Source organism: Drosophila mauritiana, chromosome 3L, assembly GCF_004382145.1.
Source record: "Drosophila mauritiana strain mau12 chromosome 3L, ASM438214v1, whole genome shotgun sequence".
In the NCBI taxonomy this organism is placed as follows: Eukaryota; Metazoa; Arthropoda; class Insecta; order Diptera; family Drosophilidae; genus Drosophila; species Drosophila mauritiana.
Window position 1 is genome coordinate 21,143,575 of NC_046669.1, and position 19,318 is coordinate 21,162,892.

General features: G+C 43.9%; 3 protein-coding genes across 5 annotated transcripts; 2 read left to right on the forward strand and 1 right to left on the reverse strand.

Annotated features, from left to right (window-relative positions):
* Positions 1-126: 126 nt before the first annotated feature.
* On the reverse strand, positions 127-18,955 carry LOC117140577 (beta-1-syntrophin). Of its 3 annotated transcripts, none has more exons than XM_033303580.1 (8): positions 18,874-18,955; positions 10,182-10,489; positions 9,289-9,773; positions 2,112-2,321; positions 1,630-1,928; positions 1,252-1,446; positions 818-1,186; positions 127-765 (listed from the first exon to the last, which is right to left on the reverse strand). In XM_033303580.1, the coding sequence occupies exons 2-8, from the start codon at positions 10,421-10,423 to the stop codon at positions 682-684; spliced, it is 1,884 nt and encodes a 627-aa protein (XP_033159471.1). In that variant the 5' UTR covers positions 10,424-10,489; positions 18,874-18,955; the 3' UTR covers positions 127-681. The 3 variants fall into 3 exon arrangements, with proteins under 3 accessions (XP_033159471.1, XP_033159472.1, XP_033159470.1); XM_033303581.1 differs by having other exon boundaries at positions 1,636-1,928; positions 18,372-18,948; XM_033303579.1 differs by having other exon boundaries at positions 18,372-18,948.
* On the forward strand, positions 6,128-7,095 carry LOC117140578. The gene has a single exon (XM_033303582.1). It carries the CDS (start codon positions 6,228-6,230, stop codon positions 7,050-7,052), a length of 825 nt encoding a protein of 274 aa, XP_033159473.1. The 5' UTR covers positions 6,128-6,227; the 3' UTR covers positions 7,053-7,095.
* LOC117140579 lies at positions 18,617-18,850 on the forward strand. Its single transcript, XM_033303583.1, has one exon. It carries the CDS (start codon positions 18,617-18,619, stop codon positions 18,848-18,850), a length of 234 nt encoding a protein of 77 aa, XP_033159474.1.
* Positions 18,956-19,318: the final 363 nt, after the last annotated feature.

Consider the following 19,318-nt stretch of genomic DNA (forward strand, 5'->3'; position numbering starts at 1 on the left):
ACTTTAGAAGGTAACCTGTGTAAATGACACACGTATAAAATGAGTTTACGTCTACTTACAAGTTACATAAAGTTGTTTGTTTTGTCTTACTTGTCTTTACTTTCGGTTTTTGGTTTGTGCTTCTTGTTTTTTATTTTCAAAAAATCTACTTTTCTTTTTCTGCATTCGTCTTCCAACTAATCCTATCCAACTAATCCATTTCCCAACCCACCAGGAAGCGCGAAATGCTCACTCATCTACCACTATCTAATACTTTCTTTGCTAAGTTAACTAAGTCGTAATTTTGGTAGGCCTTACTCTTGTAAATGTTAATATTTTAGGCAAAACAGAAGCTTCAATTCGAACAGAATCGTAATATTTTGCGATCGTCTTTTAGGCTGATCTACAAATGAGGTTTGCCAAATGTATCGCCTAATGCGAGAATCTTGATTAAATCTGTATTAATTGACAGGTAACAATTATTGCGATTTATAAATGTCTTCAGATATGTTAATTGCCTAAAAGAACAAACTCTTAACACATAAACTAAGTAATAATACTCTTTCGTTGAACAATCTAATAACTAAATAATGCCTTCAAACAATACAATATGCACATAAGCGTTGTACCTAGTACACATTCACTTCCATTGCACCCAAAACATCAACAGTTATCAGACTGCCTTTCCAATTCAACCTCGTCCTAGGCGATATTGTGAACTTTGGCCGACAGGCAATTGTGCACGACGAAGACAACCGGCTTGGGACAGCACTCCATGTCCAGTTCCTGCAATTAGATCGCGATTAACTAAAATTTTCCACCTTTCGGACGCACTCACAATCTCTCCGTCCTCGCCAAAGTCCAAATACAACATCCTGGCGCCATCATCCGCGGAACCCTTCAGCTTGTCGAAGGCGAACTGCCACAGCTGCGTCTTGGCGGTGGCCACCGTCGGAGTAGTTGGAGCGAATCCACCGCAGTCGTACAGAAAGAAGCCTCGGTTTATGTGCACAACCAATTGACACTGCCGGCCCTGGAACAGGCAGCGGAAGGAGAACTCCCTCTGGTAGTTGACCGCCTGGTGGGAGCCCTGGACGAGGGACCTGGCCCAGGCGGCCATGTCCCGGTGCGTCTCTGAGCGGAGCCAGTAGACGAGCACCCCGCGGGCGGTGCCGCATCGGACGCAGAACACCGTGGTCTGCTGGCCCTGCAACCGATTCAATGGCAACGAGTATAATATTTGCTCTGTTCCGATGTCAGTTATATACTCACGTTCAGGGAGGAATTGTTGCCGGCTCCTGCCAGACGCGTTGTGGCCAGGGCGTAGATTTCCAGGGGCCGACTCCAGGCCTCCACCGACCAGGGAGCACTCTCGTATATCCGGAACTCACGCTCCGTAACCGCCACGAATATGGGCAGCCACTTGTCACTCTCATCGGAGCTCTCGGAACTGGAACGACCGCTGGGCTGTTGATAGAAGAAAGTTACACCTTAGAACTAGCTGCTTTTCAAATAGTTGGGTAGAGCATATGTTTTAGACATGTTAGAAAGCGAGATTGCCAATTTTTTTATCATAAAATGTTTCTATTTTTAAGCATAAGCATATGTAAGTTACTAAGTTACTCTTATTGGGATGTTGGGTCAACTTACACTTACCAACTCGCCGGCTACACCGCTGTTCGAGGTGCCGCTGCCTCCGCTAGCCGCTCCGCCACCGGCGCTCCCAGAACTTCCTCCGCCACTCATCCGCTTGCTCAGCCATCCAATGTGCTTCAGTTCGCCGATGAGGTTGGTCAGCGCCCGATTGGCCTCGGCCAAAGCGCGCTGCGTGCTGGTGCCCATCGCCGAGTGCAGGGCGTTGAACCAGACCAGGGCCTCCGCCGAGTCCGCTGCCCGCAGGATGCAGGAGTGCACTCCGTCCGGCGAATGCAACTCGAAGCACCGGTTTTCTAACGCGGAGAAAGATGAATGATTAGCTTCGAGTACTAATGGATATTCAATTAAACCTATCAGGGTTTTATATCTTTAACTTTATGATCGCTTCGTTCTCCAATTTTGTGCACTTGCATATTATCATAAGAATTAGCATGCTGTACATTTCTTAAATAAATCTCTGACATATCTCTAATTACCCGGGTCGATGTATTTGAGATTCCTGGCCAGATGCGTCAGCTGCAGCGGGATGTATCGCGTATCCGCCCGGGGTGTCGTCTTGGGGGCGGGCGGCGACGTGGGTACGCCCGGTCCCAGCGGACAGAGGAAGGCCCGCTGGAGCTCCCAACCCACTTCCGAGATGATGCTCGCCTTCCGAAAGTAGGGCGTCACTTCGCGCAGGAATTTAACTGCAAAGCACAGAGGAGGAAACCAACCGGGGACGTAAACATCAGTGCAAATCAAACGCTATCGCATGAATATGGATGCAGGACGGGATGTTTGGTGAGGGGCACAGTGTCATCAGCAAAACACTCGCAAATGCACTCACAGCATTCAATCAGCCGCAGTAAGAGCCTTCTTCGCTGGTTCTGCTGTTGCTGTTGTTGCTGCGGAAGTCTTGGCAAACGCTGCGGCATAAATTCATTTGAGTTTCCGCTCCATTTTTATTCGATTTGCACACCCAAAGTCCCCCCCGGCTAGAGTCAAACGCTTGGGAACCGTGGGCACAGCTTTACGATTTAGTACTTAACTTATGTCTACCTCGAGTTCCTTACAAACTATATACAATAGAGCACTCATATATTTTAAATAAAATAACCAATGATAAGTGGATACCAACGACAATTTTTGTAGAAGCACGAAGTTTTAATACTTAATACCGTGCTATATTTCGAAAGTAATTAGGAAATACAATGGGATGTGTTCTACTGTATTCTGCTGTATTCATTAGAGAGTAGACCACTGTGCAACTACTATGCAAATGGTGCTGACGATGCCAGGTGCTATGGCGGTGATGGACGGGGGCATTTTCCAAGTTTCCCCACCCCGAGTCGCATATCTAGCTGGAAAAGTCCCAAGCCATATCCCGGCCCACTTGATATGCTCAGGATTCCGCCCACAACATTTGCACAATTTCCGTTTGCTGTTGCCGTTGTCGTTGCTGTTCCTGTTTTGGCGTTGTTTTTGCTGTTGTAGTCCTCGGTTGCCGTTCGAGTGATTTGGAAATTCAATTTTCACACTTAATGCCATCGGCCGACGGTTGCAACCGGTTGGCGGCGGTTCGTCCGACTCAATTCGTGTGTTTAGCTCGACTAATTAGAGCAGACGGCCACACGGCGGATGGGTAATGCGCTATGGCAGGGGGCCTGGCCAATGGCCACCCACCTGCTAATTGCTCGGCATTTACGTGCTCTGAAAGGTGGAACGGCGAGAGCCCAACTCCCGCGCCTTCTGCAGCTCTGCAAACATTTGCACTCACAAATATGCGACCGACGGCGAACAAACGGGCAAACAAGCGGAGAAATAAAATATATAAAAAAATGTTGCATAGCGGCAGGCGCAAAGTGTGATGAAGCTTTTGCGGAAAAAAGGGGAGTTTCGGATGGTCGGGCGGGATTTTTTGAAGTGGACTGCAGAGCAAACTAAGCCAAAAACGACAAACGAAAACCTAACTGCCAGCGGCAAAAGTTTTATGCAACAGCAAAAACAACAATAACAGCGGTAATAAGTTGTGCAAATTTTTGCATTTAAGTGTAAATAAAGTTGAGAGTGTGTGTATGTGTGCTGTGTTGCTAGAAAAACAAACGAGTTATGGAAAAGTTGGCTAAAAACCACCGCAGGCCACAATTGTTAGCTGCTTAAGTATGAATATTTTCGCTCACATTTTTCAAATAAATAGGGTTTTACAAACAATCCACTGAAGATTAAAGTCAAGGATTTGCGAAGTGCTGCTAGCATGTGGGTTAAGTCTATATGACTTGAAATGGTGAGTAAACGAATTTTTGAGATGCTTTTAATGCAAACGAAAAACTCATGAAAATACCCATGAAATATGTTTATTTATTGGGAGTGTTTATTTAATCCGTGCTAGCTCTTTGCAAAGTTTACTATTATTTTCAATGGCCTGGAGTTGAAAGTTTCTGTTTTTTATTTTGGATTGCCCCTCATGCAGCTGTAAGAATTAATAATCTTTATCTGCAAAAAGTTGCCACAGATTACAGAATAAGCTTGTTTTAATAAATTTCGTAGTTTTGATCTATTGCACTGCCACTTTCTTGTCTCTTAGCATAAATTAAATATATTATTTTATAGCCAAAAATATAACTTGTAATTTAACCCCGATGTTGTTTGTATGATAAGTTTTTAGCCATCTTCAGCTCTTTGGTTAGTATAAAATGTCCTTTTTATGCTATATATTACTAAGCTCCTTGCATTACATGCATGTACAGCTTTTCTTGATCATCCAAACTATAATAATATTACACAAAACGCAGTCATTTAACTCTGCTCTCTCGCTTTTCGCCCTTTCTACATTATCCCACTTAATTCACAGCCAGGCCAAAAAACTTTTTTACACCTTTGCCGACAAAAGGAAATCCGGAAAATCCGGCAGAGCTGCCACCCAAAAGCATAAATCAAAGAGGCGGCCCGTATAGTGGGCGTGGCCGGTCGGAATATGATATCAACAGCAGGCGGCATTCGGAATTCGGCAAATCGTGCGTTAAAACAAACTTTGCACAAAACTTTTGCGAGTAAAATCTCACGCGTTCCTGGCGAGGAAGTGGGCAGGTTGGTTAAGTAGGGGGCACTTGGGTGGAGGTGGAACTGGTGGGTTTGGGTTTGGGGGTTTCGTTGGTGAGTCCGCAAATGTGTGCCAAGCTGTAAAAACCATTGCTAATGGACTTCTGGGAGGCGAAGGCGAGCAAAGCCAACTGTCGTCGCCTCCTCCGTCGGATTCTCCGGAATCTCTCGCTGACATTTGGCAGTCGGAGCTGGAATCCAGTTCCAGTTCCCCAGTTGCAGATCCCCCCGACTTCCGCCCGTTCCGCGCCTTATTTAAATTACAATAAGACTGCCTGTGCGCAAATCCTCCGGGCCAAAGTTGTGCGGCCAGCGGAGCCTGGCAAACAACTTGGCCAACTTGTAAATTGAAGTTCGAATCAGGAGCTGGCCCGAAGTCGGTGGGCGGAAAGGGGGCGGGGCAGTTCTGAGCTGCTGAGTTTGTCGCCGCCCCTTTATGGCCAAGGGCTTTAGAAATGTGATTACATTTGCGCCACTCTGGGTGCCTATAGATCTGGGCCACTTTAATTTAATGAGCACTCCACTCCGTCGAAATTATGAAAACGACCGCAAACCGAAAGCCGAAAATCAAAATGCGCACTCAATAGCAAAACGAGTGGCGAAGGCAAATTTCTGGGCACAGAAATGGAGCGGGGTAAATTGGCTAATTGATTGGATTGGTTTATCGAGGGGATGTGGGTCTACAAACAAGTGGTTATGTAAATGCAAATCAGCTTAAATAAAGGTAATGGCTATGGATACTCATTACTGTTTACTGTCTGTAAGTGAGCTTTAAAATTGATTAAGAATCAATTGTATCTAGATAGTAGCAAAAAATAAATATATTTATAACATATAAATATGACGTGTACATTTTCGGAAATAAATTCATTTTTGTCAGAACAAATTTAATTCATTTAAATTACTGCATTATTTAAAGTTTTATTTTAAAACAAATTAAATTAAGAGAGTACAAGAGCTTCGAAGCTATTCCCAATTTTAGCGAGAATAGTTTCGCCGCTGAAATTGGCTGGCTGTAATATACTGTGGGCCCGAAGAGGCAGCGAAATGTATCACCAGCAGCTCAGCATGGACATGCGCTGGCCAAAATTAAATGCGAGTCAGACTCTGGGACAGATACCTACATACTTGAGCTCTGGGCTGCGCGGCATGCGAGGCACGTTGGAGACGATGACGTGAGTCTTGGAGGGCTCAGCCCGAGATGGAACTGAAGTTGCGCGGGATGGGGCAGGTCGGCTGTTGATATTAAAGCGACATTAACATTGAGCTTGATGGCTGCTTTGATGGGCCACGATACGTTTTTAAATGCGCGAATATCGCCAGTTTGTCAGTTGTTCCACAAATTCGCATTCGTACTATGCATCTGGGAGCGAGTGAGTTATCATAACCCCCGGCGAAGGCGACCTTGCGACCGTTACTGAATTCTGATGGGAGCATCGGTGGCACTCCCCGCATAAATAGGAGGCACCCACAGCAGCCGGGCACAAACAGTTAGCACTCGTCCACCAATCAACATGAAGAGCCAACCCATCCTGATTCTGGCCGTGTGCCTCTTGGCCCTCTCCGCCGTTTCCGCCATGCCACAGCGTCGGGCGAAGAGTCAACGCCAGGTGGAGTACTCATCCACACCCTATCCGGCAGCTGGCTTCCGCCCCAGGGTTCCCTTTAATCTGCCCGGTGAAGTGCAGCCCAAGCTCGAGACGGAACCACTGACCACCACCAGTACCACGTCTGCCAGCGAAGTGGAAGCCCTGGAGAATACCGAACCACTTAGCACCACCGAGCAGCAGCAGCCGGAAGCGGAGACGGAAGCGGATTTGGATGTGTCCATCCGCACGCCTGCCAACACGTACGGAGCCCCTGAAGAGCAAGATCCCCTGGAGCCGGACACCGTAGTGGTGGTGGCCCAGGAGCCAGCCCGCGACTTTCAGCCCCCCTCCCTGGATGCCGTCGAGGACTTTGCCGCCGATGGCGCTGTTGCTGCTGGTGGCGAGCAGCCCGTTGCTGATGTCCCTGCCCTGGGCCAAGCGGAGTCGCAGGACGATGAGCCCGAGGCGGCGGTCAAGGCTGTCACCCCGGCTGGAGCCTATGGACCACCCGCCGCCACCTACGGAGTGCCTGAGCTGAGCGAGACCGAGAACGAGTTGGATCTGGAGGAGTCGCAAGTTGAGCTGGTTGAAGAGGAGGCGGCGGCGGAGGAGGCGCTGACCAACGAGCTCTCCAGTGGTCGCCTGATCCTGCTGCCTTTGGGCGCCAGGGGACCACAGTTTGGTCGCCTCATCCTTGCCGTAGAGCAGCCACGTCAGCGCCTGAGGAGCGAACGACTGAGGCGGATTTAGGGCTTCACTTGCTTGTCCACGTGTGGGGATTATTTGAACGAAAATATACGTACTTGTTTCTACTGAATTTTTCTGCGGTTATTTGGCACTTATTTTACGAATATTTACGAGTTGTTACCTAAGAAATTATGAAATATCTGACTTGTTTTAAATATCAAAATAGATCCCAAACTTTCCCCATTTTCATATACAAGGACTAATAATGTTATTAAATCACTGATTTAACTGAAGAATTTTATATCTAACTTTCATATACGGTTTCATATAATATAGCTGGAAATTCTATAGATGTTTAAAGGATTTCTCGTATAAACTAATTAAATCGACTGTTTAACTGTGGCATCTGCCCAGGAAATGTGTATGCCAAGAAATAGAATTGGCTGAGTCAAAGGTCTTCCGCACTACAACTCCTACTGGAACTCCAACTCCTGCACCGACTACATCCATTTCCCCATCATTTCGAAGAGGAAGTTGTTTCAGCACAATTCTCGTGCACGGCTCATTGCATTGTTTATGCCAAATGGTTTGGCATGTGATTGGGTCACGCCCACAGGATGCACAAGTGGGTGTGTCTAGGATTGCCGCTTTGCGGGGCACTGCGTGCGTTTGTGTGTGCGCAAGGACATCCCACCCATACATCGCCTAATTGATGCTTACTATTGTTTATTGTGTTATGAATCAGGAGTCGAGCGGATCGCAGCAAAACACAATTCAATGGAGATGAACAGGAAACGATGCTCCAGCTTCGCCTGACCATTTTCATGATTACGATGATGATGTGCTGGTGTGATTGTGTCTTTGGCTTGTTATTAGATCAGGCCTGGGACTCGTGTATCGCTTTTTAGAGTATCATGTGGATGTTCGCAGTGCCAAAACACTAGCCAAAACCCAATGTGTTCTTGCAGTTAAGCGGGAGAGGAGAGCCAATTATCGACAAGTTTGTGATTCCGATTGAAAGTTTAATTTTTAATTGTATCTTTGCCTTTAATCGTCAAAAAGGGCTTTTTAATAACCACCCAACACTAAAAGATTTTGTAAACACTATTTTTTCCTATAGATTAGCAAACCTTGATAATTGCTTCCGATTTCGATCTGCTGCAAACCACCACCTTCACCACAGAAAACCCTTGCTATATTTATGTCTGCCAGCTCCTGCGTGCCAGCTACTGAGACAGTTGAGAATGCAGTGCGTAGCCTGCAAGGATCCCAGCATCCCTGCAGCCCAACCTTGCTCAACGAGAATCGTTCTCGCTTTTTGCCATTCGACGCCAATGGGCGTTGGTGTACCGCCCAGAAGGAGCGGCTATGTATTTTTGGGCCATTTGATCAAATGGAAAGAAAACTTTTCTCATTACTCATTGCCAAGCCGGGGCAAACAAACCAGGCAACGAACGAACCAACCAGCCATCCAGCCAGCCAACAAACCAGCGCAACTAGCGGCAGTCAACAGCTAACAGTCAACAAGAGTGGAGTGGTGGGAAAATGGGGACTCGTGGCAAAAGAGGAGCTGGATGCTGGGGGATTTACAACAGGACCCAGCTGCAACAGTGGCAATAGCAGTCGCAGTGGCTGCGGCAGTGACTCGCATGTTTTGCTGAGTAATCCCACGTATGTATTTGCACTAAAACCCTCTGTTCCGCCTTTCCAGCTCGCTTCACCACCATGGGACGGGTGCCACGACAACAGGACAAAAAAGAATCCCCACTGTCGGTCAATTAATCACGGTTGAACAAGTTTGTAAAAGATTATCTGTGCTGGTTTGAGAATGGGGGAGAGGAAAATTAAAGACGTAATTTATCACAAAAACAAGCGCAGACAAAACATACTTCAAATTTATTGTCACTGAGGGGGATCTGCATTTTGAGTTGGATCTAGTCCGTAGTAGGGAACAGCGATTAAGCCTGAGCTAAACAAGGATTTATATCAATAAAACGGATTGGAATGGAATAAAATCCAAGAAATATTTAGCAGTTCCATATGCCATAATTTCTCCTAGTAACAATAAAGACAATAATTTTTTTATGTCTACATATGCTCAATCTATCCCACTGTGCCCAACTGTTCGCCATGACACTCATAGTTTACTTCTTAGTTTGACTCGCGTTTTTTAAGCTCCCCCTTTTTCGGCACTCCACCTTTCCCATTTTCCGACTTCGTGTGTGCGAAATGTTTTACGCAAATAACAATTTGACATTTTGGTAGGGGAGTAACAAATGTATCATCGTTGTGTACTCACCTTCCAGATCCACCACTCGACCGGACCGCTTGAGGGCCCTCACCGCCTCGTCGTGGGTGGCGTCCCGCAACTCCTCCCCATTGACGGTCAGGATGGCGTCGCCGACGTAGAGTCCCTTGGCCTGGTCGGCGGCCATGCCCCGGAAGATCTTCGAGATGAGGATGGGCATGCGGTTCTCCCGGCCGCCCTTGATGGAGATACCCAGGCCGTTGTTGTCCGACTTGATGATCCGCACATGCCGCTTCTGGTTGGCCACATGGTCAGGTACGTCGCACATATCCATACCGCCGCCGTCGCCAGCATTGTTGTTGTTGTTCAGGCAAGGATCGCGGTCCCCATTGTCGTTGCTAGCGGAGCCGTCTAGCTCTGTATCCTGGATATTCATACCCTGTAGCGATGCGGAACTGGGCAGGGTGCCGTTCTGGCCACCTCCACCTGAGCCACCACCGCCTGCGCCACCGCCTCCTCCGCCACTGTGATTGCTTCTGTGGGAAAAAATAATGATTGCATCTTGAGCTTACCGCAAATTGGCATTGTATGTAATGGTTAATAGACAGTCAGCAATGATCTTAGCAGTCTTAAGGATATGATTCATTTATATTGACATACAGTCTACTGCGTGGCCACAACTATTACAACATCTTTCATGAGAAACAGAAGTGCTGGCAGCCCAAAAACACAAATATTAGAATGTTTCTAAAGACAAAAGCAGGTGCTATGTACTCGATAATCGTTTGCTACTTGCACCTTTCTAGTTAAATGACGTCGAGGAGTTCTTAAATTAAATGAAAACCTTTAGTCCTGAAAGCAATAACAATAACCTTAAAAACCCAAACATGTTTTTGAAATAATCGTGTCCCATGCTTTTTTGTTCCTTATAGACCGCAACTCACCCCAAGGTTCCATTCAAGGTGGTAGACTGTCCATCGTTCGATGGCTGCGCCGCCTCACAGGACTCGTCCAGGCTGACGGCCAGGAAGTCCGTTTCCAGCGTGACCAGGACGCGGTACCAGGCGCCGCGAACACGCGTCTCCATGTTGCCGCATCGCAGTCCAGATGGCGAAGGGGAGTGCTGCTGCGGAATGGGCTGCTGGGCCGCCGGCGGGGTCCTCCCCAGACTCGAGGATTCCACCATGATTCCTTTCTGACTTTAAATGCACTTTGTTGTTATGTGATTCTACATGGCAGTCGCCTAAAAGGGCTGAAAGGATAAGAAAATATTATGTTTATTGCTAAAACTTTGCATGCGACTCTAAAATGGATATGTTGATTTTTTGTTTAGGCAAAATAATTGGTATTTTTTCATGTGACCCATACTAATAAATCCGCAATTTGTGGCATTCCAATTAATTGCAGACACAAATTTAAAATAACATAGCAATAAAAGGCTTTCTTGCTGCATATGAAATTTATTAATTTGCAGTGGCTGATAAAATATAGGCTTAGCAAAATTTGTTGGTATTTGGCCATAATTAACATTGTGACAGTTGAACGGATGCTAAGTCAAATAACACTAATTGCGAAGATAAGCGATTCAATTTTTACTGTGGCCATTAAACGAATGTAATGGAAATAGACCAGTTGAATTTGTGTCATTAGAGAAATACACATTACTGCCGTACCCAGGTGGGCCACTAAGATAAAATCAGAACTCCATGGGATCTTCAGTTAGACATGCAGACGACAGAGGCTAAGGGGAATGGCTGGCGATAAGCGGATATCAAATTAAATGTCCGGCATGCGGATGACACACACGGAGGCAGAAATGCGTAGCGGAAGAGAGGACATTTGTCATTGTTTTGCCAGTCCAGGGGATTTATTGCATTCTCCGACAAGTCAAGAATATAGTAGTGTTTTTAGGAGTGGAGGTGGCGAAACGAGGACGGGAATGCAAAAACCCGTGCCATTTGGAGCACACATCCTTCGACATTCGGCCACATCCTTTCACATCCTTGGCGGCCGCAGTGCAACAGTTTTCCGCTCGGAGTTCTGCAATAACGCATCTTGTCGCCGCCGCGGGACTTTTTTCTATGATTTTCTATTTGACAAGTTGCCAGTCTCCGAGGAGCAGGAGTCCTGGCAGAGATGCCATCGTGACACGCAGGGGGATTCCCCAGAATGCAGGGAGAGGAGTGCGAAGCCAGCATCCAATTCGATTTCGTGCTCACGCTCTCAACCGGAAAAGGACTGCTCCAGTCAGACACATCCTGTTTCTGTGATTGTGATTGCGCCTGTGTGAGTGCCATTTGTATGTACATTTCCGCTACGATTCAGCAGGAAGTAATTTTGCCCCTGCTCTGCTGCTTCTGCTGCTGCTGCTCTTCGAATGTGCTGCTGTCACCAAGTCTGTTTACTTTGCAATTTATTGTGCAACATTTGTAATTATTATTGCAATGCCGCAACCCAAGGCCCCTTCGAAGACTTGGCGAAATTCATAAAACAAAAAAGTTCCAAGTGTGTGACTGCTTGAGACGAAGGACGAGGGCGCTGGCAACGTTGTCATCAACACGCTCATAATTGTAAGTAAACAGACCCAAGCGAACTCAGGGCGTTTATGAATATATCCTTTTAAGGACGCACGAGGCCTGTCTTCTGAGACTGGTAAGGTAGTGATAGTGGAAATTAAATGGGGTTAAACCATGCGCTTCTCATTAAATTTAAATTTAATGTCCAAAAAATGCAATCTGAATTTTCAAAAGTTATACCCGCGCTGTTGAGGCGATCTCAAAAAACTTAGAATAGATTTTAAATGCCTTCCCGACTTTTGTATAATTGCCGAATAACATTTAACCATAATATTATATTTACTTAGATTATTATAATAAGGCGACTGTAAAACTATATTATAAGGTCTTGAAATTGTATGCAAAATTATTTTTTTCTTAGATTCGAATAAAGCATTTCCTAACTATAATTAATAAATAAATAAATGCATTCATTCATTGCATTCAAAACGAACAATAAACGGGAATACATAGCCTCTGCTGAAATAATTATAAATTAAGAAAGCAGTATATATCTATAAAGAACACTCTATGGTCAAAAACTAGAATTTTCAATTTATTTTTAGCCTGTTCCAACAGCTATATTGTACTAGCTAGAATATCATTTCATGAAGATAAACTGGATACAACTTTGCAAACAAACGGACGGACACTAGTTTTTTAAGTAATGATCATAAATACTGATATATATATGTATTCAATTGTTGCAACTGTCTAAAATCCAGATATCCTCTAAAGAAGTATAAAAAGAAATCGTCCCAAAACACAATAGATACATAAAATCATAATCAAAATAAATAAGTTTCCTAAAATATTACCGCGATTCCGATAGTTTTATTTCCAAGTTCATAAATTACTGTAAAGCGAATTGGTTTTGGTTTTATACAAATAATAACAATAACAATTCAAGCAATTTCAATTGTTCTCAACGTATTAGCATACTGCTAGAAAGCTATATAAATCTAAAATAAATATTTTATAACAAATATACTTATAACAAAGTACCCCGCTGTAGACCGAAAAAATGTGGCCCGCTGGCTTGGCCCAAAGGAGACTGGACTGTTTGTAAGGATGTGTGTCACGCCCTTTTGGCCGGAACACCCCGGCAATCGGATCCCCTCCAGGCCCTCAGTTCCCTTAAGCCCCAGTCCATGTCATCGCCTAATAAGCGCCGGACGTCGCTTTTTCATGCTGCGCTTTGGCTAATTTAATGCCGGGCGGTCATAAATTATGCGCCCAAAAGTAGGCAGCGCGAAAATCGTCCAAAAAATTGAGCACGAATGCTGGGAAGTGGCAGCAGCTGCTGCAACCCATGCATATACATTCTACACAGGCACACACACATGCAAGTTGCATTCAACTCGAACAGAATTTTTTCGCGCTTTCGTGTAATAACTTTTTTTGGCGCCGCTTCAAGCGTTGGCTTTTTTGTCCGATTTGTTCGCTTTGTTTTTTGTGCCAATTTTTTTAATGCAAACTTGGTGATGGGCGAAAAAGGAGGTCCTTTGTATCGATACATAAAGCAGTAGCGGCAGCAGCCCAATGCGGAATTGCCATAAATACGTAACGCGTTTTTCCTTCGAATCGGCCTCGGCCGCACACTCCTTCCTTCTCTCGGGCGGAAATATATTACCCTGCGTAAGTGTGTGTGAGTGTAAGCGGGAATTGCGTAAGTGTGGGTCCTGTGGCAGGGCCATCAAAAAGTCATAAAATCATAATTTGTAAACGAGAATTTATTTCGAAAAATATTTATGGTCGACTCTGGCTTCTTTTTCGCGCCGCAGAAGCTCCATGGAATTTTTGCTATTTGCTCCGCTCTTCGGACGTGTGGGTGTATGTGTGGCACTGTGCATGCGTGTGGGTATGCGTGTCGGTGTGCAAACGTTGCTTCATTAGAGCGAGTGGAAACAACTGGCGCCCTCACATTGTTTCCCCACATTAATTTAATCCGCATCCTTTCCCGCCGCGACCCTGCATTAAATTCTTTTTATCCGAACCATCCAGGTTCCTGCGATTAAATGGAAAATGTATGCAAAAATTTTGCGCCGGTTGATGGCGGAAAGGTCTCCTATACGTTTAATGGAATCTTGATCGTTATCGGCCAAATTGACAACGATATATTGCGGATGGTTGGCGGAGAAAGAAAGGCCATGCTGAATGGTCGTTTAAAATGCGGAGCGATTTTTTATTGCATACTTTGGTGCTCCTGGGAAAATGGGAGGAGAAAAGCCCAGGTGAAAATCGTTTAATGTTAATGGAAAAATCAATTTCAAACTATTGTGTCCAACGAACTGAAAAGTGCTTCGTAACTGTATTTCATTAAATATTTCGAAAGTAAATCCTCACCTAAAACGATGACACTTAACCCTTTATTAGTTCAGTAGGTGCCATAAGCGTTCGGGAACGTTCTAACTAGATATTTGATACAAGAAACAGTTCACCTTCACAAAATATTACGTAAATATATATAACTAAGGACTTTTCTAATGGTTATTTAACGTCATTTAAGCCAATTCATCACCGTTCCCACCGCTCTGCCTTTTTCGTCATTTGGCCCCACATTTGGCTTAGCTTCGATTAAGGTAAAACCCACATGGGGAACACAAGTCTTGGCCTTGACACCGCCCCAGCGCACTTTCCTCCCGACCTTTTGACCTCCCCAGCCTCGACAGCCTGCAGCCCCTCGACCTTTTCCACCTCCTAGCCGCTGATGCCATCGAAGCCTCTTAATCATTCTTAACAATGCCGCCACACGTTGTGCTGGCATTAAGCTCTCAGACCGCTCAACTGGTGGAAATCGATACGCATTTACGTACGTATACTCGGAATATCTACATATAAATTGCGCACTAATGATCTTTAAATACACATAATTCCCAGAACAAGCCGCACACACGGACAGCATCACACACTTGAACTGTGGACCAAAAAGCCGTATGCACTGTTGGTTTTGCCATTTAGTTACTAGAGATTTGTATTGTTAGTTATTTTTGTAATGTGAGAACGAGAACTCAACTGATAGTAAAAAAAAAACATTAGGAGCGTTGCTTAGCTAATACAGTATATTTAGTTTGGTAATCACGTCGAGATGTATTGGGTTCTACGTAATTTTATATTAAACCTAAGGCTTTACATGCTGCCTCTGATCGTATTCAATATTTTCTGTACAACTATATAGTATGTAACATATTTGTTTTAATTTCATAACACGTTGGGGTCATATTTTTATATCAACCAGCTGTTTATTAAATAGCCAAAGTTCATAATGTAAATGTATGATTTTAGCAAGTAAAGTGACATTTCCAAAACAAAACTTAGCTCACTAGCCTTGAACTTATAACTGAGCCAACAATGAATGGAATGGTTCCTCTAATCCCCAATTCCACACCTATTTATAGACCCTTACTACCGCCATTTTGTGTCCCAGTGTGAATGCGGCATTCACAGTTGACCTGGCCTCATGCTGTCAGTTTGCCATTCATGTGTGTGGGATTCGGATAGATAGATTTTTCATGTGTTCACCGCAAAGCCGCCACTGCGACCGATAAAAGCCAAAACAAACCTCCGAGATTTGCTTATTAGCACATACAGCACCGCCCACACGGACTAGCCTTCCCCCTTCACCGCACTCAGTGCCACAACATAACCCGACTTCGCCTGACAAATTATTCAGCATTGATTAATTATGAAAATGCGTTTATATCGATTGTAGAGTGCGGGATTTTGTCTGTGTGTGTGTGCAGTGGGGTGCACAATGTGGAAATTTTCCCCTTTTTTTTGGCCAAAACCTATTTTATGAAAGTCGGTCGATTAAGATAATATTAAATGCATGCATTCATAATTGACTAATGTTTAGTTCTGCAGAACTAAACCAGAAGCTGTTGCTGAATTGTTTCATTAATTTGATTTTATTTTTATCCACGCCCACAATTTTTGGTATCAAAAAAGATATGTGCTAGTGTAACCCAATGCAAAAAAAAATTATCCTAATATCGTTCTCCGTTCCTCGAGCTATTAATTTTGGCCAGAAAAAGTGGTCATATTTCCCATTGTGAGGTGGTTGCGTGTGCATCGACTTTTGGGGAGCGATGGTTTTATGGCCACAGCTCTGGTGTTTGGCCAATTTCAATCCCAGAACCAATTCATGTCTCCTCATTTATGTGGTGACCTTCTGTAGTGGTCCGAAGCCAATAGCAATTGCTAGTAACTAGACGAAAATGGAGCTTCACAAATAATTCGGATAGTTCTTAGTACAGATTAAGAAAAGCTCTTTCTAAAACTTAATTGAATATATGCATTATTGAACCGAACAGTTGTTTCGGATATTACAGCACACATGTGATTAAAATTATAGGCAAACGATTATAAGATTGCATTTATTAGGAAAAGAATGTGAGTTTCCTTTAAGGATTGGACACTACGTGCAAAGATTCATTTGTATGCAAATTTTGCTAAGCAAACAATTCCCAAATATTTCATTGAATTATCAATTATTTATTTTATCAATTACAGCTAGCGCTGGGGAGCCTCATTAAAAACAAATCAAGATACCAACCCGATTCCCAGCGGCAATTCGACACGTTTGCATGTTGCAATGCAACCAACCGAATTCGTGCAGTGCAGAGCGACCAGGGGATTATTATGTACGGCCGTAGGCAAACACTCAACACTCCCAATGCGAGCATGTAAATGAGACGTTCGGATTGAAGGTGCTGGGGAATGGGACTGTGCTACAAGGTGTACGGAGTGTCTGTAATCACTGAAGGGGCGGCTAACAGCAGGTGGCCAGAGACAAACGTCAAGCGGCACTCGAGGGGGAAAGGGAATGCGGAGGCTCACGTTGCCGTTCTTCACTTATTAATTGCCAGTGTCTTGGCATAATTTTCACTCATTTGTCTGTTGAATGCAAGTGGATCTCCTCACGTTCAAAAAGAAATGGCAATGCACTGAACCACTCCATGTTCACAAATGAATCCACTCCATTCACTGCCAGCACAGAGGCAAATTGGTACCTTACTGTGAATAACTCAAATAAAAAGTAAAGTAAACTAAAGTAGAAAAAATCTAATTGTATAATTTATCTTTTATTGTAGCTTAAAAAAAACTAGTAGCTAATATAAAGGGGTCTAGCCAATACCCAATGTAATCCTATACGATTCTTTTCTCAGTGTTCCTTTTTATAAAATGCAAAATGTGATGCAGCTTCATTAAGAGCAATTCAAGTGCGATATTTCCCGACGATACCGTCGCCACTCAGTCGCTTCGGTGAGCTGTTGAAAGGCACAAGGGATGACAGAAGGTAACGGAAACAAATGGAACAAGAACCGGGCCAAGAAGGGAACTAAGCAGCCAACAAGATGGTGAAGGGGGATTTGTGGAGCCGGGGGCTGATGGACCAAGTGGAAATGCTCTAATGCACGTAATTGCACGTCGCTCTGATTAAGTTGACGAAATTTGGTTTCCTTACTGTTAGAGAAAGCAGGAGAATGTTAAGCCAAAAAGCGGATTACACTTTTCTAAAAACGTAGTTCATACGCTGAATATGAAAGTGATCCTGGAAAGCGTACCGCTTATAATTAGTTCGCTTATCTTTACCTAAGACCTTTAAAATTGACATATGTTTAAGGGATTTCAGAGAATTTATTTCTAGTCCAATTTGTTAGCCCCATATAGGCATATTTCGATTTTAAAAGCGAGCAAAGACTTTCGTAAATAAACAAAGACTCAGAGACTTTCGTAAATATTTTTCTTCTTGCTTTACTACTTCAACATCAAAACTAAATCACAACTTCCTTATGATTTGGTAATTTATTTATAAGAAGGTCAGTTACCTCATATCTTTATCTACATACATATGCAGTATGCTTCGGCATGCAATACTTTTACTCAAAAACGTGCTTTACCGATTCTTTTTCATAATGAGGTAGGGCGATTTTTAAAGATTCACATGGTGGTTTTATTATAATGGGTCTTATTAGTGCAGTAAGCACATTTAACACGAAACCCCTAAAGATAATTATTGTACTCCAAAATGGCAAAAATTATATAAATTTGAAACCCAAGCACAGTATGCAAATGAAATTCTAGGGTCTTATAGTAATCCCCACCCCTCTGAACCGCACACTCCCACACTTTTAAAGGGAAAGGAAAAGGGCAAATTGCAACAACAAATGATAACAGTGGTTATCTGTCAACACATATCGGCAAATGCATGTCAATTACCGCTTAAATGCTTAGCACAAAAAGCCGGTAAAAAGTGCGGAGTATGGGTGGTTTGAGTAGGTGGGTGGCGATGATGATGAATGCCGATAGTAAACGGAATTAACTTTCACACAGCATAACGGCAACGACTGCAGCAGCGGCGACTTGAATGAAAGAAAAAGCTTACGCCGTCGCAGAGACGGAGCTTTCCGACAAAGCGCGCGTAGTAAATGTGCGGGTGGTGATTTGGGGGAGGAGCGCGGTATTAGCCATCGATGCGTGGGTGCATACTCTTTGTTGACAAAGAAACATATCCAAGAAAATCCACAAAAATATTCCGAAAACTGAATATAGAGATGAAAACCAGTTAACACCTACCATTCGATCGTATTGCGAAGTACTTTGCGAAAAGCAATTAATGCTCAGAAACTCGAATTGGCGCCTGCGCATAAACACACACCTACACTCACTGACACACACTGTGACGCTCCCGTGATCCAGTGTGTGCGTGTGTATTAGGTATTTTTTGCTTTCAACTTATTTTGATTTTATTACACTACGCGGCGGCTCCCTTTTTTCAGAGCCCAGAAAACCTAGTCAATTGACACGCAAACATTTACGCGATGCGACTTCGGCCGAAGTCAACACTTAACATTAACAAATGCCGTACTACAATACTGGTCGGCCAATTTGCTCTTAGCTTTTTGTCTGGCGCTTTTCATTATTATTGTTTGTTTGGTGGCTACGGCGGCGACGGCGGCGCCCGTGAAAAGCCGTTAGAAAAGCGGGAAGCTGAAGTCGTTGGCGTTGGTAAGTCGCGAATCCAAAAAACGTACGAAAACGCACTTTTATTTTAAATAAGATATGCGTGTTGTTTTACCCCGCAATGTATCGGATATAAAGGACTTCCGCTGTATTTTTCAAATATTCGCAGAGGGAACCAATAGCAACGCGGGTAAGATTCAGTATAAAAAGAAATAAATGTTTGCAAGAGCTTAAATAGACTCGGCTCTCACGAAAAGCTCCCTCTCTAACAAAAAATAAGGGGCGGATAAGCAATGTTTAGCAGCTTACTCTCTTTTGTTGCTGCGACAAATTCTTGCTGAGACAAAGTTGCAATGATGTTGCAGACACAAAGTTCGTTAATAATATTAATATTTTTTTATAACATAAAAAACATTACACATTTTATCAAAATTGAATACAGAGGTGGTCAAAAGTATTTACCCAACTAGCTTTTTTTTTTCAATTAGTTGACAATTGAAAAAAAAGCACGTTGTGTAAATACTTTTGACCACCTAGGTAGTTTACTTCCAAGTGCTGAA